Raw genomic sequence first — 21,831 nt, forward strand, 5'->3', positions numbered from 1 at the left:
TGCAGACGATGCCCCTGCCGGGCTGGCAGAGGAGCCTGAGCCCAGCCTGGGCCTGGGACTGCAGCCCAAAGCAGCTGGGCAGGGCCGAGGCAGAGAAACCATTTCATTCCACCCAGCAGGCTGAAAGCCATTTTCAAACCACTGCCCAGAAAATGCTGCTGAGAGAAAAAAGTGGAACAGGTAAACCAGAAGAGAATGGTGACTGGGAAAGCAGCTGCTGCACTGAGGGAGCCTTGCTCTAAGAAAATCTCTCCTTGCAAATACATCTTCCAGCATTTCACAGTTCAACAGAAAGTACAAGCAGAGCTGCCTCGGGAGATTTTGCTGCAGTGAACAAGTACAAAGAGGCTCCAGAGAATCGACAGGCTCTTGCATCTTCCTCGATTACTGCATTTCTAGAGCAGTTTGCAAGGAATGGGAAATGGATCTGGGTGACTTTTCCCACCCATGCAAGCTCCATGAGCAGTTTCGTTGCTTTGTCCTGCTCTACTATTGTGTTTTCAGTGACAGCACCAGCATCACCTTGCTGATAACTAGTCAAACCCAAAAAAACACAGGCAGAAAGGAGCTCTCCTTCTAGAACACACCTGACTCATGCTGGTGAGTCAGGCTATCATTCATTTAAGTTTGTCTGATAGCTTCGAATCTCCAACTTTGGATGGGTGCACAGTTCTTTTCATTGTCAAGGGCCAGAAGTTAATCCTCTACCCACTCATTAAAAACTGCAGTGACTCCTCCTAAGCAGAGTGAGCCAGGAGCTGACTCTGCCTTTGGGAGCTGAGGCTGCCTCTTGTCTTCCCTGTGCTCTGCAGACCACTTTGAGCTCTGGAAGTGCATCTGCTGATGTGGGAACTCCAGAAGTACTTCATATCCACAAGTCATCATTTCAGCTCTGTTCTTCTCCCCAGTCTCCAAATAACCACCATATGATCCCCCAGAAAAGTGCCTGACTGCCACACACCAGCGCTGGCCCCACTCTGAACCTGGGCATTTCACTGCACTTTCAGCCTGCTGCTGCTCTTCTGCCAGCTGAAATTTCAAATTGCATTCGAGAAGATGTGCAAATATTTTAGCTGTGCAATGAATGTGCTGTAGATGAAAAACCACAGAGTAGAAAAGGAATAGCTGGCTATGAAGGACGGCTTCAATGTTGAATTAAAAAGTCTAATAACATGACAGCTACCATCATGAGACACAGACATCTGATTCCCTCTGCCAGCAACTGCATTATTTCAAAGAAATATTTATATGGCATTCATCTTACCCTATTCATCAGCTCCCATCAAATCAAGATGTCCCTGCACTACAGACTCTCTATCCTTAAAATAAAGCTGTGAAAATGGAAAGGCTAAAGAGATGAAAGTTGTATTATGGATAATGTAGAAATATATGTTAATTACCCATGTATGCAGAGCTCCCAGTGCAGTTTTGCAAACAGTGGTCTGCAGTCAGGCAGAGTGAGTGACACGAGGTATGATGCAATAGGCATGTGGGGAAAGCACTTGGCAATGTTTTAATAAATATATTCCTATCCAAGTATGATCCTGGTTTTTAAAATGATCTGCCTAGTGCAGAGAATCACGTGCCAGAGCATCAGTGTGTGCTCCTTCTCCTGATGCTCCCGGGGTACCTGGTGGGGATCAGGGGTGCTGGGGCTTGCCAGAGCCTGCCCCACAGTGCCTTCCCAGGCTGGCAGGGGATGCTGCTGCCACTGGGGCTCACCGCAGGCTGGGCTGGGAGCTGGCACAGCCCAGGGCTTTTTCTGGAGCCGTTTGGCAGTGCCCTGATGGGTCTGTGCAGCTGCAGGTCCAGCTGAGGGCCTGCAGGGTGAGGGCATCAACAGTGCCCTTCCCTGGAGCCTTCCCTGTGAGTCTGGGCATCTCAGGTGGGTGGATCTCCCTGGGTCTGTCAGATGGATCTCCCTGGGTCTGTCAGATGGATCTCCCTCTCCCTGGGTCTCTCACACGGATGGATCTCCGTGGGTCTCCCTGGTGGATGGATCTCCCTGGGTCTGTCAGATGGATCTCCCTGGGTCTCTCAGAGATGGGGCTTGCACAGACAGCAGCAGCAGTTACAGCACATCCTCTGCCTGTTTCCACAGCAGCCCTTGGCTTGGCTTTTTACAGAATCATGAAAAGATTTAAGGATTCACCTTTCCCAAGGTATAAAATTCACAACTCCAAGTCTTTGGCTACAGTTTCAAACCTGGTCCATCACAGCTTCCTTCAGAGTGCAGCCCTCTGCAGCCACACGAGCTGCAAGCCCAGTGCCTCGGGAGCCAGCTCAGTTTCTCTGCTAAATGAGGTGGAAGAGGCACCTTACTCCTCTCACCCGCTCTAATTGCTGCTGTTCTCATCAGCTTTCAGGCCTGCATGTTGAATAAGAAATAGAGTTCCTATTCCAAAAGCACCCTTGGTTCTTCACTCTGTGCAAGAACAAGCCCATACAGAGAAAATCTCAGCCTTGATGGGGCAGGCTGCTGCAGGTGCTGATTGCCTCTCACAGAGACACGGGGCAGGATGGGCTCCTGTCCCCAGGAACACACGGGAGCTGTGCTGGAAACACACAATTTCCCCAGATTTTCCATTGCAGGTGTTCAGACAGATTAGTGGGACTGATTCAGGGGGCCTGTGGCTCTTCCCCTGGCACGGGGTAAACTAACTGCTGTGGAAGAATTGCTGTGAAAGGATTGCTTCAAAGCTCTGCCCCAAACGGCACAGCAGGAGCCACAGGTCATCCCAGTGCATCATTTTTTAATTCCACATCAATGCTAAATGCATCCAGAATTCTGCAGCAATGGTACTTGACCATGACCTCTGTTATTGTCCCAGTGACCATTCACTTGTATTTCTGAGTGAAGAGGCTTCTTTTCTACGTGCAGGATGTGATTAGAGCTTTATCTGCTCTGCTGAAAGGGCTCCCCTCACAACCTTTTGTTCCAAATGTGGAGAGCTCAGACTCGCCTTGGTTAACACAAAACTGGTATTTTAACAGCTAAGCACATTGCCCAGGTTTCTCACAACAAGGATGGTAATGAATCCTGCTATTATTTTTGTAAACCTTCTTGGAGGGGATCCTAATTGACCCCAAGGCTTTCTGAACTGCTGGCCTAAACGCTGTCCATGCAGCAATCATTAATTACTGCACAAGGCTCTGCTCCCTCTCCAAAGGAGATGTGACCAAGGAGCACACGCTCACTTTGGCTGCAGGTGAACCCATATTCAGTATTTTACCCAGTGTCCATCCCTTGCCTCTCTCCCCTGGCACTGCCCTGTCTGTGGCTGGAATCTCCTGCAGTGCCAGTTCCAAGCTGGCTGATTTGCACCATGCAAAGGGAGAAAAGCTGAGCACCCCAGCCAGCAGCTGACAGTGATCATTTTGAGCATCATTAATTAGACAATTTCAAATCCCTCTAACACACACTATTTTTATTTTTGCTCTCTCTAGTTACTTAATACGAAGGGCTCTGAGATACAAAATTATCTATCTTGCTGAAGTCTAATATATTCTGCTGTATCAACCCAAGTGTTTTCATCACCTGAACTTGTAAATTCACCTCAAAATGCTGCACTGAGCTCCTTCAAATAGATTACATTTCCCTTAACCCACAATGGTAGGAAGGAAGGAAATTTTTTCCTTCTATAATTCACCACTTGATCTCATTCTTTGAGATTTCTTTCAGATAACATAAACAATCCATAAAATTTGTGATTCTTTGCATATATTCAAAACCCAGCACGTTTAGTCACTGTTCTATTTGCATTAGCTTGAAGCATAAACACCAAAGACTTAAAAGAATCTCTATTCGGAGCAGGTAAAAAAAAAGGCAGAAAAAGAAAACAGCAACAAAAATAACTCCTTCCCTCTGCCTCCTAATGCAAACCTAAATTCATTTTTATTTTAAGGCACTGGCTGTTTTCTGCTGTTAAATGTACCACAGAGGCTACAGGACACACAATTACAGAGATCTGCCATATTCTGTGCAATAAAAAAGAGAGAAACGTTCAAGGCTCCTGACAGATTATTCACACATTTAAGCACCAGCAGAATCAAGATGCACCAAATTTGCATGGGAAAAACAATGTCTCCTTTTCAGAAGGGCTCGTTTCAGCTCAAAGTTTCCTCTCATTTGCAGTAATTAACCAGCAGTGAGATCGCTCATGTCATGCAGATTGCAGAGAACATTTGCATCTCCCGGTGTGTGTGAGGTGCTCCAGGAAGGTCCCTGTGAGAATAAATCTTTTCCTGGGCTCCGTTCTGCTCCTGGAGGTGAAGCAGCAGCAGCTCAGCTCCCATGCTGCTGCTCCTGGGGTGAGGAGCAGAGGCCTGAAGGACAGGCTGCAGCTCCTCCTGAAAATCCAAATGTGAGCCCGAGGAGCTCTGGGGCTTCAGCAGCACCAAAACCCTCTGCTCCCATTTTTCCTTCATTTTCTGTGTCCCTTGGAGCGCTGCTCCAGCTGGGGGTGGCTCTTCCCACCCAAAACCTCTTCCCTCAATGGCACAGGGCAGAACCCAGACCAGCCCTGCACTTTGTGATCAGAGGCTCAGCTTTGGCCCTTCCACCCCAGTCCTGCCCTGCCCGCTCTCCCCTCCAGCTGCTTTTAGCAGTTTTGCTCTAAAGCTTTTTTAAACCACTTTTTCCTCACCTGTCCTCCATCCCTGCTGCTACTGGGCAGTTTCCAAACTCTTCCTCTCAGGTGAGGAACTTGCCTTTAAATCCAAGCCCCTGCTTATTTATTACTGCTTTGTACTCTTCTGTTCTTACATCACTGTTCCCTTCCTCCTGCAGGACACAGAATTTGGAATTAAAAAGCCAAACCACATCCAAACCCCCAACAAGATCTTGTCTCAGTCTTGTAGAAGGTCTCCAGTCTGCAAGCTGTGCACACGCTGGCAGGGTGGAGATTTGCTCCTTTCTGGAGTTAGGTGTTTTGTGACTTTTAAGAGGGGGAAACTGAATGGACATGAAAAATAAAGATCTGTGCTAGCTCATCTCGCTTAGGCTTCTACAGAGCCTGTGCTGGGGAAAGGGTGTTACTCAGATTTAACTGTGAATAAATTTCTGGTGGCTCAAGCTCCTTCTCCAGATGAAGAGAAGCTTCCCCCTGGGCAGGAGGATGGTGCTGGAAGCTGCTGCAGAGGAAAGCCCAGGAGAGGTGAGAGGCAGGACTGGCACTGGGGGAGGGTGTCTGGCTGGGAGCACAAATCCCAGGGCACATCCCTGTGGTATTTAAAGCCTCACAGGTGGGATGTGAGACACGAACCTCAGGCTACAGAAGGTCTCCCACAATGAAATTCCTTCCAAATTACTCCACTTCTGCTGTATCTTAGCTTTAGTGGCACACATCTCAATTTCTTTGTCTCCCGTGAGTTTGTCACTGTTGAGAGCAAGAATGAAGGCACAAATGGCATTTAGAACTTTCACTAGACAGATTAGAAGCATTAATTAAACTCATTTGATTTCAGGCAGGATAATTAGTTTTCCTTCACTCTGTCATCACCAGTTTGCTGCCAGCTGAGTGCAGCAGCCCCGGCAGGGGCTCAGCCCCAGGGTCCAGCAGCTCCTGGGCAGAGGGCAGCGAGCTGGGCCCTGCAGCTGGCAGGAGGGTGACTCCACCAGCTGAAAGAGCAGATCCTGGAGGGGGACACTGTGCAACCTGAAACCCAACTCAATAATCACATCTTGCTTCTGTTCACTGCTGTGTAGAGAGCTCTCGAAAGTTCCAAAGCTTTTTTTTCATAAGAAAGAAAAGGAACAGGTATTCGGATCATTGAATGGGGAGAAAAAGCTTCCTCAGATTTCCCAGACCTTCTGTTATTGTCCTCTGAGATTACAGCAGCTGTTTCCTACACAGCTGAAGGGAAAAACAGAACCTAAAATGGAACAAGAAACCCCCAAAGGCCCCACACCTACAAAGGAAGAGCACGAAGCCCACGAAGAACTCGATGTGGGGAGCAGCGTGGTGGATGTGCCCAGAGAAATGCCACGAGAAAGGACCAGAGGGATGTGGAAGGCAGAGGAGGTTGGCAGGAGGAAACCAACCCAAACCCTGTTTCTGGCTGCACTACAGAGAAGACACAAGTGCCGATCATTTGCCCAAACCCTGTAATCTGAAGTGGCATTTTCTGTTCGCTTTTAATCAAATGGATTGTTTTCCTCCTTAGAATAGTGCTGAGCCTTTTAACATCGCTGCAGAGCCAAGACACTGCTAATAAATATTTAAAGTCTCAGAGCTTTAAGTGAAAGGAAGGATTTGTTGGATAATATTTCATTTCCCTTAAACTGTTTATTCACCATTAAAATTGAAAATTTTAATTTTATGGGGATTGCTCAGAGAGCTGATGTTCAGACATTTCCACAAAAACCCAAGAGTCAGGAAGGCAGTCTATAAATAACCACCTTGGAAATAAACTTCTGCGATTTGGACATAACCCAGATGAGATTTTCAAGTGTGTTGTAAATCACCCACAGCCAGGGCATAGGTCAAAAGTATTTACTAGCACTGAGCTTCATTCCTCACATTTACCTGGCAGCAGTGCTTTAACCTGGAGCAGAGAGGCCCGAGGGTCAGTTTTGCTCACCTCCAGCCCTGGGGGCGTTCTTTATTTTATTTATTTTATTTATTTTATTTATTTTATTTATTTTATTTATTTTATTTATTTTATTTATTCCTGTGCTGACAGAGCAGTTTTGTCTCCTGGCCTTGCACTGGTGCAAATGATTAAATGCAGGAGGATGAACCCAGACTTTGGTGCTGCCTTGCACAGAGTGGAGCCCTGCCCTGCAGAGGGTCGGGACAGATCTCACGCCAGAGGCTCCTCCAGCAGCAGGGCTCTGCCCTGTGCCTGTACCTCACGCTCTGAATGCCCCCTGGGCAGGGGCTGCCATCCTCCCCGAGCCTGCAGAGCACCTGGCTGCCTCTCTGGAGGGTTTGCTGCAGATTCTCTCCAGAGCTGGGCTCTGCTGGCTCGGGGCTGCCAGGCCAGAGCCCCGTCAGCGGGCACTGCAGGCAGAGAAGCACCCAGGCACTGGGGCAGGAGCAGAGAGAAGCCAGCAGGGCACAGCACTAGAACACCAGGTTTGTGAACTTCCTGCTGTCCCACCGCTCGGGCTCTGGGGATTTTGGGGGGAAGGTGGCAGCGAGTGCCTGGAAGCAGGGCAGGCTCGCTCCCTGGGAGCACTGGTGGCGGTGGGCAGTGCAGCCTGTGCATCCCTCTCTGCATTTCCCCTCTCAGTGCTCTTGCAGCAGCCCCACGAGCCTGGGAGGGCTCTCGGTGTCTGCAGCTGCCTCTGCAGCCCCCAGCTGCAGGGATGCTCTACAAGCAGTTATCAGAGCGAGCTCCGAGTACCTGTGACTCAGGGCGCTGACTGGGGCTGTCAGTCAGGGATGCACAGCTCAGAAATATCCCTCCCTCTTCTCTGCAATCCCCCCCTTGGGTTTTAGTGTTGATGCCACTGACAGTTTTGTTCCAGAAGGGCAAGAAGGCAAACTACAAAGGGCAGGAAGAAAGGGAGGTGGGAAAAGCAAATAGGACACAAGGATGCCCTGGGATGAGGAGAGGATAAAAACTACAGATTAAATATGATTCAGGCAACAAAAAGGAACAAGGGAATAGCCACAAATGTTGCCTCAGAAAATGGGCAGAACAAGAACACCGAATGCTGTTACTGTAAGCTCAGTGGTAGGTGCAGGAGCTTTGGCTCTGGTGGGTTTGGCTGTGCTGGTTCAGACTCATTTCACCCCAGTCTGAGCTCTCCAAGAATAAAGTTTGATGTCTAATGTGAGCTGTCAATTGAGGCTGCTTTCCCAGTTAACAGAAAAGGAGAGAGACCCCTCCCTCCCCCAGCAGGGCACACTGAATCCTCCTGCCAGTGACGGACTCGAGCCTGGCCAGGACCAGCCTCGGGCTCACACACGTGCCTGGCCTGACAGGGCTGTGTCAGCTCGTGCCAGGACACAGCAGCAAGGCAGATTTCCAGCTGATATTTAATTTAGCTCTGCTCTGTACACTGATGTTTGAGCCTGGGGATCTGCCTGACCTGTCCACCTGCACGAGCTGAGCTTTATTTCACTGCTTTGTCCAGAGTTTGGGGTGGAGATGGTGAATTCTAAATTTAGAGTGGCTTCAGCAGCACACTGTGTCTACCTGTGCTTGCACTCTGCTTTCTGAAAAGATGATGACCAGACCAAATCCAGATTTCCTTTTAATCTGGCCTATTTTAAATCAAACTGCAAGGAAAGATACTAAAGCTGCTACTGGGAAACGTGCTGCTCCATGAATTAGTAATTGTGTTTATCTTCTACATTGGGGATTTTTTGCCTGTGTTGCTCTTTTCTTACTGCCACTCAACGTGAGGAGCCTTTATTTGAATGAGACTGTTTCAAAGCACTTCTACACTCATGTAGAGTCAGGCACTTATTTACTGACAGTTATTTACTTCCTGTAAATATTTCACAGCCACAGGACCTCCCAGATGAAAGCAGAGTTTGCTCTGTGCTCCTGTTCAGGAGTCTAATTAAAACCAGAATGAAATGGGAGGGACGGAGCTAAGTGCTAACTGCAGTGGATGCATCTAGAGGGAATTCAGCAAGGGAGCCTTTTCTCGGCACAATTATTGAAGCATAAAAGTGCAGAGGAGAAGTGCCCACCTCACAACTGACAGCCCTGAGACTGGTCAGGAGAGGCTGTGGGAGATGGCAGAGCCAGCCATGCTCCTGTACATGTCTCTATTGGACACAAAATGAGTACACAGGAGCTTGGGAAGTTCAGAAGAGAAAAAAAAGCATGTTTTATTCAAATATCTGGTATTTATAGAATTCTAAGGGTGACCGTGGATTGGAGGATGGAATTACCACCTCTCCAACCACACTGCTCCAAAGATCAATCAATCATTTCTCTCCACCCACAGAGAAATATGTAAAGTATTCTGTTTTTCCATGAAATGGTGTGGGAACTCTGTCTCTTAAATATGCAAACATTATCAGAAGGCTAAAGAAGCTTTATGAGAACTTAAACACTTTTAAAAGAGCTATAAAAGAGAACTTAACACTTTTAAAAATCAAGGCAACATCACAGACCCTGCTGCCAGCTCTGAGAGCTGAACCTCGATGCAATTTCACACCCCTGAGCCCAGACAGCTCCTTTGGCCCAAATCCCCTGCACAGCCCAGGGCTGGGGCAGCAGCAGCTCCTGGGTGTGCCCCTGGTCCCAGAGCCGTGGCAGAGGCTCCCAAATCCCCTGGGCACAGCCCCAGCTGGGCAGGCACTGATGCTCTGCTGGCCGAGCACCCCTGGGTGTCTGGTGGGGCTTTACAGTGCTGGGACTTTCTCCAGGACGTTCATTTACAGCCTGGGAGGGACTGAGCTCTGCTGCCTTTTTGTTTGCAGGAATTAATTTCCCACATTCAGAAAAAGCCAGCAACCCCAAAGTAATCACATAAAGAGTATGAAAAAAATAAAGATCAAGCATTACTTCCCCTGGTTTGGTTTGGTTTCTTTTTTTTATTTAGCACAGCTGTCTAGGGAGTAAGGGCAAATTGCTTCAGGTTTTGAGTGAGGTTTTTTCGCTTAAAGGAGTGCATTTGGAGAAAAGGGAGATTAAGAGCAATCCTTTAACAAGATCCTCAAGCCATCAGGCTGTTCAACATTAATGATCAGTGCAGCAGAGCACATTTTTAAAAAATCTCTCGGATTCAAATGGAAAGAGATTTCTGGTTCTGACTGCTCACCTGCTCCATCTCCCTTGGCAGCAGGGAGCTCCTCTGAAGGAGGGGCAGTCAGAGGGGCTGACCCTGCCAGGAACGAGCTGCCCTGCCAGCTCCCTCTGCCCGGCCACCAGCACAGGCCCAGCAGGCACCTGTGGGATGCTTCCATCCCAACAAAAAAGGGATATTTCAGTAAAAAACACAGCCTACCAGAAGAGACATCGCCCAGCTGCCCATTGCCACAGCAAAGCTATTTAATGCTTTAACCACTCCTCTTTTGAGAACACTGAACACTAAGTGAAAATACACCCAGATCTGATCGATGTCAGACAACAAAGCTTTCATCCCAAAGGGCCCGTGCTGGGGATCGCAGTTCTGAGGATTTGTTTGCAAAATAAATAAAAAGAAACACTTTGCTTTCCAATTAGTGCCCCAGAAGTTGATGGCAATAGTAGTACACAACAGAAATTATTTGTGTTAATAGCTGTGCTTATTCTAATATGTTGGCATTCCCTGTGAAGATTAATTGGCAATAATGTTGCAAAAACTATTACACATGAAATATGCACCATAAACCTAAAAGAATTTGACTGACCTATGTTCTAAAGTAAAATATTTGCATAATGTGATTCTAACTATCCTTTGTTATGGCAGCCATTCTCCCCACTCCTCTTTATTGATAGAGGCATTGTTTCAGCATTTTAGCTCCATTTATTTTCTCACATTTGCATTTCCTTATGCACAGAAAATGAGAGGCGATCATTACCTTCTTCACTTTGTATTCAATTTACATCAACAGCACATTACCTCATCCCAACTCATTTATCAACCGCAGAAATTTGATAACAAAAGCTACTGTCAGTGATGAATAAAGATCATTTCAAATGGAGCAAGAAGAAACAAGATGAATTATAGGTTTCAGGACTTTTTGTTTGCTCAAGAAAAGGAATATAGAGGATATTTTCCACCTAGACAAGAGGGATCTCACGAGGCTGCAGCTCATATTCAGCAACTCCTCTTCAGCTGCAGGGTCTGTGCTGCACCCAGAGGTGCCCCCGAAGAGCATGAACCATAAATGCTGCTGCCCCTTGCCTCTAAAGGAATGTTCCTCATTTTCCAGGCTGAGTGCACAGAATTCATGGTTGATACACTCGAGGAAAGGCTTTGCCCCCACCCAGGGGCTGCCGTGGGCTCAGAGCAGCGAGTGGAGCTGCAGCCTGGGGGGCAGAGCGTGTCCAGGGGGGCACAGCCCTGCCCTGCCCTCCCTGCCCTGCCCTGCCCTGGCAGCCTGCGGGCACCCAGCACCACTGAACACGCCGGGATCCCCTGCCCGTGGTGGCACAGCACCCAGCTGGCTCTGCCAGCCCCTGGGACATCGGGGACCTTAAATTGAAGGGCTGCCCTGGGCAGTAAACAGGAACCTGCACTTTGAACTCTGGGCTGAGCTCGGCCGCCTGGACAGGCTGTCAGCGAGAGCTTTGGGCAGGGGGAGAAGATGGCAAATGTCCCCCTCGTACTCTCCGTGTGTCTCCTGGGAGCTTGTCTCGCTGCTGAAAACGCAGGTGAGTTCATTTGAGAGCCAGCAAGCCCTTCCCTTTGGGGTACAGGCTGCTGCAGATGCCAGTCTGTGCCCTGACAGCTCGTGCAGGGCTGTGGGACAGCAGCTCAGAGGCACTGCTGCCTTTCACAGCTCCTCTTTAAAGTCTGGCCCTTCGCTGGGGGAAGGAAACAACAGCTTCTGTGCCGACTTGATACAGCTTGTGGCACAGGGATTAGTTTCCAGAATGGATTTTTTCCTTAGGTTTTTTGCACCTTTAAGCTTTCCGAGCTCGATTCGGCCATTTTAGAAGGCACTCACAGAAGGGGAGAAGGGGAGAGCGCTGCTGTGGAGGGACAGTCCCACCTCTTTGTATGCCAGCACCTTGTCCTGGAGAACAACCAAGTGCTCACGTCCATGAAACACTCGTTGGATCTGCCACTGAGAGGATTGTTTAGAGCCAAAGCCAGCGTGGTTTTAACAAAGCCTGCGGGATGCAGCCAAAGCTGGAGACAAGGCAGAGCACCTGACGGATGTGGCAATCACACACAGTAATGCAGGCTGTTGCTTGATTTATCTGTAACACCAACAGTCCCAGCAGAGGCTGGTTCACATCCAGTGTGAGCTCCCGCTTCCGGCAAGGCTGCCCTTCCTTCTTGCATTAAAACACTGCTGGAAACAGGTTAAAAAAATGCTCTTTCCAAAATGTTTGCTCAGCAACGAAAAGTGAGCAGAACCTGGTATTTTTGCCACCATTCACCCAGGTGTACCCCTATAAAACAGAGTGGACAGGACAGGTGTGCCCTGCCTAGAGACCCCTGTCACTCTCTCAGGCTGTGGCTCAGCAGCTGCTGAATGAGTTTGTCCTCAGGGTGAGGATGGTTTCCAGCCCCGTGCCACTCCTGCCACCCCACAGGGCCTGCAGCCTCCAGCCCCATCAGGTTTTGTTTGTGAGAGCAGCACGTGGGAGCTGTGAGGAATGGAGAGAGGCCAGGGGGATGTGAAGGAGGTGAACCCAGATGGGTTCACGGTGGCAGTGCCTGGCACATCCCACCGGGAGGGCTCAGGGAGCCTTTTCAGTCTCCTGTCAGTGGAGGGGCTCCTCACCTGTAAGGAGCCAGCCTGGTGCCAAGCAGAGCCCATGAGAGCTCCACCACGGCATCTCCTGCAGGCTCGGCAGGGCTGGGCTCTGCTCTGGAGCCCGAGCAGGACCTGCCTGTGACAAGGGACGAGTGGCTGCTGCTCGTCCCTCGGTCCCCTCTCCCTGCCTGGCCAAGCTCCTGGTGTCCCTGAGCCTCAGCAGGGCCCGAGCCCTTCCTGCATGGCCAGCAGGCTCCGGGAGCTGCTCTGCCATCTGGTGACAAAAGGGACACGCTGAGCCTGCTGCGGGAGGCTGCAGAGGGAGGAGAGGCTGGGCAAGCAAAGCAGGGACATCCCTGGGCGAGCAGAGCGCTTCAGGGAGGGCAAGGAGACCCTCATCAGGGCTGGGTCAGGAGCAAACCCTGCCACAGGACAGCCCCTGCTGCTGTCCCTGCTGCTGGGACACACAGCCCTGCCAGGCAGCGCCCGTGGCAGCCCGTGATGGGGCTACCCCTCACCAGGCAGCCACCACGCAGGGTGGTGGCCCCTGTGGCCATCCCACCCGGCCTGGGGTCCCTGCAGTGCCAGCAGCTCCTGCTGCTGGCCCTGCCCCGGAGCGTGGCCACTGTGGATGGTGGGTACAAAGAGCCCACTGAGGAGGTGGCCCGGGGCGAGGAAGGCTCCTGTCACCCCTCCAGCCTGCAGAAGATGCTGGGAGCCAGGGCTGTGGCCAAGGATGAGGAGCAGGGAGAGGAGGAAATGTCCCTTGCTCCCAAGGGCCACAGCTCTGCAGGGCTAATGGTCTTTCAGAGCCAGCACAGGGGCAGGACACTTCTGGGGCCAAACAGAACCTCACCAAGCAGCAGCGTGGAAAAGCCAATTCTTTTCCCCTGTGAAACAGCTTATTCCATTCTGTGCATCTGTGATGGAGATTCTCACTCCATCTGCATTAGGGTATTTTAAGCACCAAACTTCAGCCCTCCCAATCACCCTCTTGCCATCAAACATTTCTGCCCGTTGACTCTTCTGACGTTCGGCTCTGCAGATTTGATCCTTTGGGCTGGGCTGAAGTGGGGCAATAAAGCAAGCTCAGGCCCACAGTGACAGTCCTGAGCTGTCTCTGGCCATGGGGCAGTGGGAAGCCTGGAAAGGGTTTGTTTTCCTGGGAGGCCAGAGCCCTGGCAGCCCTGTCCTGTTCCCACGGCAGTGTTCATCGGGAGCAGAGAGGCGAGCTCGGTGCTGCAGCGGCAAAGGCGAGCCAACTCCAACAGGCTGGAGGAGGTCATTCCTGGCAACCTGGAGAGGGAGTGCATAGAGGAGAAGTGCAGCTACGAGGAAGCCCGAGAAGTGTTTGAAAACGAGGAGAAGACGGTGAGTGCCACGTTCTGGCAGCCCCTGGTTCCCTCCTCCAGCTGGGGCCCAGGGGCAGCAGGAGGGAGCAGCCAGGAGCAGACCCGCAGTGCTCGAAAACCTTCAGCACTCACACCAGGTGGTGGCTTCCCTGCCAGCCTTTTCCCTCGGCTTTGGAGCCATCCAGGTACTTCAGTCAGACAACACCCAGAAATTAGAAAACAAAGAAAACTTTTTCTTTTTTTCCCTTTGCAGATGCAGTTTTGGCAAACATACGTTGGTAAGAGCTGCTTTCTTCATGTTCTAATGCTTACTATTCCTCTCTCAGTGCTTAGAGACCCGATGTTACTGTTACAAATGTATTTTATAAAGACCCGATGTTACTGTAAGAAATGTATTTTATAAAGACCCGATGTTACTGTAACAAATGTATTTCAGCATCCGGAAACTGTAAGGGCAGAGCCAGTCAGAGCCTTGCACCCCAAATCCTGCAGCACCCAGCCTGGGTCTGTCCTGTGGCAAGCCAAAAAAAAAAAAAAAAAAGGAGATGTCTTAGCATTTATTTGTTCAAGCAGGGTTTTTCTGAACAAATTTCAAAAACCTCATGGAACAAAACCAGTTCGAGCATCCTGCTGGATATCACTGAGCCCAGGTCACGCTCTGGGCTCCAGTCTCAGCTGTGGCACAGAGTGAAATACCACAGCAATAATTAACACCCCTTCAGCAAACAGCAAATGCTCTGTTCTCAAGCAGAGATCTCCAGATAAGGCACAGCCTTGTGAAGGAACAGCGTGAATCCCTAGAAATGCCATATTAAAGTGGAGACTCAACGTGATCATAGCAAACAGCTGTTGGCAATTCACACCCTTACTTCACTGTTTTCTTTCCACATCTACTCCTTCTTTTCAGGCTCCATCCCCAACGAGTCCTTGGTCCCTTAACAAAAAGATTTCAATGCCCACTACACCATCCGAAACTAATTTTAAGGACATTTCAATAAATGAACTGTTTGGTAGATTGGCCAAGTGCCCAGAACATCTCACTAGTAAGCTTTAAATAATTCAGATTACTCAGTCCAGAGTATAAAATAAAAACATTACATTTGCATTGTAGGACTGTCCTATGAAAAAACAACTGATGAAACTCAGGGCTGCATTTGTTTCCCTGCCACTGTAACAAATGAGCTCATCAAAAATAAGGCATGCCATCTATTCCTCTGTCTGGTTTGCCCACCCTGCCTGCAATCCCCCCCTGCCTGCAATCCCCACCCTGCCTGCAAACCCACCCTGCCTGAAAACCTACCACCAGCACTCAGACAGGCCCAAACCATTTCATTGCAGCTGCATTTTGCATTCCAGCCCTTTCCTGAAAGCCCCACGCACTGCCACCCTGTCCTGCCACTTCACCCACCCAGCAAAGCCTTGCCCTTTCTCCAAGCCTTGGCACAAGTGTTTCAAAAGGCATCCCCCCTCATTTTACATCACTGAGCTGCTTCTCCACAGTTTAGATCACCAATTTTGCAATAGTGAGTATTTTCATCAAAGCCTCAGGTTCTCACAGGAGGCAGCTGTGAAAATAAAAGCCCTGGCACATGGGGAAACACCTAGAGCAGGTAACAGAGTGCAGGAGAGAGGAAGAAAGAGCAGCACGAAGGTTCTCAATCCTAACACACAGACAGGTCTCCACGCCCCAGTGCACAGACCCAAACTTTCACAGAATGGCATTGGTGTTAAAACAACCCAGATTAGGATACTCAAAGCACTCCTGAAGTGGCAAACCTTCCAAACTTGTCTAATTTGGCCCAGCCATGAGGTCCTGCTGAGATGCTGCAGGAGGGCGACTGCAGAGGGGCTCTGCTGAGCTGGGCAGAGCAGAGCTAGCCCAGGGGACAGGGGACAAGGACACAGCTCCAGTGGAGCCCTGCTGCGTTACCCCAGGCTGCCCTGGAGCGTGGCACAGCGGGCTGCCAGGAGCTGGCCCCTGCCCCGTGCCAGAGCAGGAGGTGCACTGTCCCACAGCTGCCCAGCCAGATGTGCTGTCCCACAGCTGCCCAGCCAGATGTGCTGTGTGGGGGGAGCCTGTGGTTGCTAACTCTGCTGTCTTCTCTCCAAGATGGGGATCAGTGCAACCCCAACCCATGCAAGAATGGAGCCCTTTGCAAGGATGAAATCAATTCCTACGTGTGCTGGTGCCCGGCTGGCTACGAAGGCAAGAACTGTGAGATAGGTAGGTGCCAGGGCTGCTGCAGGGCCCTGCTGCTCTGCTGGAAAGCCCTGGGAGCAGAGGGGTCAGTGGCACCCTCGGGGGCCCTGTGGGACACAGCTGGCTTTGCTGTGAGGCAGGAAGGTGTGAATCACCTGCTGGCACTGGGGATGGCAGGGGACATGCTGGGGACACTGCAGTGGCTCTCTCTGGTCCTGCCCAGCCCAGCTCCACTCTCTGAGCACCTGCTCTCAGGAGGCCTCTCTGGAGCCTCGGGCTCAAGGTCTCCTGTTCAGCTGTGCCTGCCAGGGCAAATGTTGACACTGAGCCCTTCCTGGATGTCCCAGCACGAGCCCTCCTGGGACTGCTCAGCCAGGGACAGCCTGCTCCCCTGCTGAAAGCAGCATTCCCCACACCCCCATGAACCCCCTTCTCCCACTCCCCTTCCTCATGCCAGGCTGAGCAGCAGGTGCTGGGCAGGGCAGGACTGTCCTGACCTTCTCTCAATGGCACTCTGCTTAATTCGTAATTATAATTATCAGCAGCAACCTGGAGGTAAATAAAAGGCAAATGTTTTCCTGATGGGCTGAGGAGTTTATGAAAACCAAACAGCTGATAATTTAAGCAAGAGGGATATTCAGCTCTTATAATCAGGGCTGTGGAACTCGCATAATGTGCTAGACTCACTGCACTAATAAAAGATTCTCTTTCTCGATGTATTTCTGCTCTGGCAAGAGAGGAGCGTACGTTAAAAAGAGCATTTCAAAGTAGCATCAAATTTAAATAGTCTCACTGCCTATTTCTTGGGGAAGTCAGGAGCAAAAATAGAGCTGGAAGTGAGGCGTGAAGAAGAGCTCTGTAAGGATAGTAAATGATGGCATTAAAATGGCTACGGGAGGGAGGTGTCCTTGAGGAAGTAGGAGTGGGGCTAATCTGCAGTGAAGTTATTTGAAAACTCATTGAGAATTGCAAGGGCGCTGCAGATTTGGGGTTCCCCACCTACTGGGGGCTGCCCCAGGGAGGGGTGAGGGTTGGGGAGGGAGGAGGCAAGGGAGGCTCGCTCTGCCTCGGGCTGGCACTGCTCCACCACACACCCTGCTGAAAGGGCTCCTCCAGCCAGCCTGGCACGCTGATGGGCACAGGAGGAGCACTGGCCTTGTCCTGCAGTCTGGAGCCCAGCAGCAATCCCACACAAAGCCCAGCTCGGCTGCAGGGCTTGCTCCAGTCTGATACAGGCTGTTCTACCCCAGTGCCAAAAGCACAGAAGTGGGGAAATCACGTGGCTTGTTACCAAATATTTGCAGGAGTCCTTTAGGGCCAGGCTGCCAAATTTCAGCCAGCATGCAGCTGTTGGTGGCAGGAGGCTGTGCCAGGGCTCTGGGGGGCTCTGTAAGCCCCTCAAACCCCTGCTCAAAGTGCCCACTGCATGATGAGCAGGGGTGGGATTGCCCTGCTTCCCCATCTCCTTGCAAACCACATCTGTTTCCCACCGTCTGCATCAGCCACTGAGCCCAAACCCCCAGGCCTCAACAAATCTCTGACCAGCTGTGTTTCAGAAGAGCTCTCACAGTTTCATTTTAATTTCTTTCAGACTTCACGTGTGCTATTAAAAACGGAGGCTGCAAGCACTTTTGCAGCCATCAGCCCCCACAGAAGGTTGTGTGCTCCTGTGCTGCTGGCTATAAACTGCATGAAGATGGAAAGTCCTGTGAACCTACAGGTTAATTTTTAAATTGTTTTTAAGAGATTTGGGTTCAAGTTTTCAAGGCCTTGTCCTGCATTTAGTTACATGAATTTCACAGATGCAATGTCCTGTTGGAAACCTTGTTGCTTGTTTTCCTACTTAGCAAAGGTAGAGCCCGACCCTGCACTTTCCCCATGGGAGATGTGGGGTCTGGCTGGAAGGGTTCAATCATCCTTTAAAACATCCATTTTTTAAGCTGGGTGAGTGGAGATGGAGAGCACTTGTACAGGAATTTGTTCAAAGGCAAGTGCTGTCTCAGATGGCTGCTCAGACAGGCTCCAGCATCTGACAGCTCTGGACACGGATCAGAAATGTTCTGAAGGGAGGAGGGTGATGTTCAGCTGCCCAGCACCCAGCCAGGCTCGCTCCCCTGTTCTCCCAGTGTGAGCTAATAGTTACTGATTCTGCACTGAGGAGGCTCTGAACTTCCCAGAACTAAAGCAGATTTTGATTACTGTAAACCCTCCTGATGGTTTATTTCATGGCTGGCCATGACCCAGTGTCTTGTAATCCAAGTTGGGTGGTTACAAGTGAAGCTTTGTGCTGGTGCTGTCCCCCCAGCAGGGTGGGTCTGCAGAGATCCTCAATGAGAGCTGGACTCTGGCTTAGCTGTTGGGTGGGATGGAAGGAAAATGCAGCTCTTGAGGCTGCAGCTTCACAAAGGACTAAAGAACAGCTGGTTCTCCTTGTGCTCCCCAGCTTTGCCCCGCCCTAGACCACCTGTAACTACACTGACCCACCACAACACAGAAAATTAACTGGCTGTGAGCATCTCAGAAGCACATCTGGCAGAGAAGAGAGTGAGCAGATAAATATTCTGTCATCTGAATTCAGCTGAACATTTGATATTGTCACATTTCCAACACCTGACTGCAGTGGGATTACACACCCACTACACCTGCAGGTACCTGCACAGGGTAGCTGTGCCAGCTGCAGCAGGGAACACTGACTGCCTGACTCTGCTGCCTGTCAGCACTCTGGGGAGTATCCTGGGTCAGGAATCCTGTCAACAGAGGATCTCAAGAGCTCAGGCCTGTGTTGCCCCACATGCTGCACCACTTTCACTGGGCCAGAAAGGTTTACAGTTAGCAAGAAGATTGTCTTTCAGGTTGGGTGTTTGTCCTTCCTGCAAAAGCTTCCTTTTGTTGGCTCTGAAACCTTCACTTCATAGGCTAAGCTCACAGCTACCACTTTCCATCACTCAACACTCATCCAAGTCCTGTCCCTAAAGTGAACTGTTTAAAAATAGAGGATGAAGTCTCAATAGGCCACACTCACATCTGATTTTACACTAGCGTTTGTTTGCTCAGCGCTTCTGAGAGCTTTTCAGATGAAAGACAATGCCTGGTGCTATTTACTATTTTGACTGCCACCACCAGCAGGAATTCTGTACACACCGCGTGGGAGAGGATTGGGAAGAGCTTGTCTGAAACGAGTCTACAGATGAGTTCTTCATTAGCAGAGACAATACACAGCTCTAGGAAGAGGTTATTAATGTTTTCCTCACCTGGTGCCAAGCAGGATTATCTGTACAATTGGCAGCTGTTATTTCCTGCCCTCTCCCAGCTGGCTGCTTATTGCTGTGGAGTCACTGCTGTGAAATGCCCAGTGCAGGATTCCCAGCTATGCAGCACACATCCTGCCACGAGCAGGCACAGCTGCCCCAGCCCATCAGGCACAGGTGCTCAGCACAAGCTTCTTTCACTTGTAAAGCTGTTCAGATGACGTTTCCAAGGCCCAGAAAGAATCGGTGCTTTTGCTCCTTGTCCGTACGGCTCGCACTGCGGCCTCAGGGCACAGGGAGCACTGGGCAGCCCCAGCCTGAGCTGGTCCCAGGCTGTGCCCAGGTGAGCAGGGTTTCCCTCCTCGCCCCGCTGAGGTGGCTGTGAGTGACACAGCCGGTCCCAGCTGTGCTGTTCCTCCCCCAGTGCCGTACCCCTGCGGGAGGATCACGGCTCCCGAGGCCAAGAGGAAGCTCACCCGGTCCATGAACACCTTTGAGCACTGGAACATCACGGGAGATGACCCTGAGGATGGCCCTGGGGAGGACAACGCCACGGAAAGCAGCACCCCTGCCCCCAGCAGGATCACGCCCGTGCTCAGGACGGGCACACGCGTTGTCGGCGGGTCGGACAGCATGAAGGGAGAGGTGCCCTGGCAGGTACCAGCTCTGTCTGCAAGCCTGTAACCCCAGCAGTCCCTTCTGAGTACAGATCATCTTACTTTTGAATTCCCAAAGCCTGGCTCAGAGCTTAGACTTGCACTAGTCTCTAGCCTAGCAGGAGCACAGCTTCTTTCCATATACAATTTTACACCACAGCAAGCAAACTTGCCTGCATGGGGCTCTCCTCTGGCAAAGAGCCAGAATCAGTCACAGCAGCTTTACCTGGTTGGGCTACAGCAGCAGATTGCCCCGTAGTCCATAAACATCCCAAAAGTAAGCTGAAGGCGGAGGGAAGGGAGTTTTGCAAGGAGAGATGCAACTCATTTTTTGTCACCAGCAGTTTCAGCAGATCATAGAATCATCCAACAGTTTGTGTTGGAAGGAACCTTAAAGACACCTGGTTCCAACCCCCTGCTGTGACCAGGGCCGCCTTCCACTGCTCCGGGCTTACACAAGCCCAGAGTGATTTGCCCCTGCTCCCACAGGTTCTGCTGGTGAACAGCGAAGGCTTCGGCTTCTGCGGCGCATCCATCATCAACGAGAAGTGGCTGGTGACAGCAGCTCACTGCCTGAAGCCGGGCTACACCCACAACATCACTGCTGTGGCAGGTGGGTGCTGGGCAGCGGGGCAGGGATGGGCACTGGGCAGTGCCAGCGGTGACGGGCGGCAGCGGGCACGGGCGGCAGCCGGTGGGTTTAGAAAGGACAGATTGAGGTTATTTTTTACTAATACATGATTTATTTAAATCTGTATTTTTCATCAGCGAGTTCTGCCACTTTTGCTGCAAGGGTGACATCCCCTTACCTCTCTGTGAGGGTGCTGAACCCCCAAAAGCCGCTTTGCTGCTAACTCTGGCAGAAGCATCTGCATCTTTGGTGCCTGATGCTTTTGGTGGTGCCTGGTGTCACACCTGGGTTGTGCTGGGGCCTGGGAGGCAAGGGAACCTGCAGCTGCCTCTGAGAGGAGCCAGTAGCCTGGCCAGAGCAGTCCGAGGGCCCCGAGGGCTCAGCCCTCTGCAGCCTCTGGGCTGGGCTGGCACGGTGCTGGGCACGGTCCCAGCCAGGCCGCCGGTGTGTGCAGGTGAACACGACACCAGGAGCGACGACCACACGGAGCAGCTGCGCAGGGTGGTGAGGCTGCTGCCCCACCCCACGTACAACGCCTCCATCAACGAGTACCACAACGACATCGCCCTGCTGGAGCTGGAGCAGCCCCTGACCTTCAACCCCTACGTCACCCCCATCTGCCTGGGCAGCCGCGAGTTCACCAACGCGCTGCTGAAGCAAGGCGTGGGCACGGTCAGCGGCTGGGGCAAGGTGCTGTTCCGCGGCCGCCAGGCCACCACCCTGCAGGTGCTCAGGGTGCCCTTCGTGGACCGGCCCACCTGCCTGAAGAGCACCTCCACCAGCATCCTGCAGAACATGTTCTGCGCGGGCTTCCCGTCCGGGGGCAGGGACACCTGCGAGGGGGACAGCGGCGGGCCCTACGCCTCCGAGATCGAGGGCACCTGGTTCCTGACGGGGATCACCAGCTGGGGCGAGGAGTGCGCCCTGCCAGGCAAGTACGGCATCTACACCAGGGTCTCCAAGTACCTCAAGTGGATCAAGCAAACCACGAGGCTCCCCTGAGCCCAGGCAGCGCCGTGCCACGCTGCTGTGCCAGGCTGGAGGACGGACTGGGGACACGGAGGGGACCACGGCAATCCCTGTGCCTTTGAGAGATCATTGCATTTCAATAAACATTCCTAAATGAAATAGCTTTTGCTCTTGGAAGGCAGAAGTAAAGAGAATGCAATGCAAATTTGGTAATAAGGAAATAAAAAGCCCTTTTAATGACCCACAGCTGCATTTCTGAATGCACTGGTGCTGCTGTGGTGGTGTAAGGCCCCAGATCCCAAATGCAGAGCTTGGTGGATCAGCAGGGGAATGGTTCACACATGTCCCAGGCCAGTGTGCCACCAGCATTGACCACAGTTAGCACACAGCAGTGTGGGCAAGGGAAGCCCAGCAGGCACTGGTGCCCCAGCAGCATTCCAGGAGCAGGAGCC

At 51.3% G+C, this 21,831-nt stretch overlaps 1 protein-coding gene across 1 annotated transcript; it reads left to right on the forward strand.

The window, feature by feature from the left end:
- The first annotated feature begins 11,121 nt into the window (after nt 1-11,121).
- F9 (coagulation factor IX) lies at nt 11,122-21,538 on the forward strand. Its single transcript, XM_021552544.2, has 8 exons — nt 11,122-11,268; nt 13,531-13,694; nt 13,929-13,953; nt 15,786-15,899; nt 17,467-17,595; nt 19,548-19,780; nt 20,269-20,392; nt 20,865-21,538. Exons 1-8 carry the CDS (start codon nt 11,202-11,204, stop codon nt 21,410-21,412), a joined length of 1,404 nt encoding a protein of 467 aa, XP_021408219.1. The 5' UTR covers nt 11,122-11,201; the 3' UTR covers nt 21,413-21,538.
- The last annotated feature ends 293 nt before the right edge of the window (nt 21,539-21,831 follow it).

The sequence above is a fragment of the Lonchura striata genome, chromosome 14 (assembly GCF_046129695.1).
Source record: "Lonchura striata isolate bLonStr1 chromosome 14, bLonStr1.mat, whole genome shotgun sequence".
Taxonomy (NCBI): domain Eukaryota; kingdom Metazoa; phylum Chordata; class Aves; order Passeriformes; family Estrildidae; genus Lonchura; species Lonchura striata.

What these genes read in the sequence shown, in the direction of transcription:
- F9 (XM_021552544.2), top strand. Translation starts at nt 11,202, where the DNA reads ATGGCAAATGTCCCCCTCGTACTCTCCGTGTGTCTCCTGGGAGCTTGT. An exon ending in TCTCGCTGCTGAAAACGCAG is followed by an intron (nt 11,269 to 13,530) that starts GTGAGTTCATTT and finishes TTCCCACGGCAG; the next exon opens with TGTTCATCGGGAGCAGAGAG. An exon ending in CAACATCACTGCTGTGGCAG is followed by an intron (nt 20,393 to 20,864) that starts GTGGGTGCTGGG and finishes CGGTGTGTGCAG; the next exon opens with GTGAACACGACACCAGGAGC.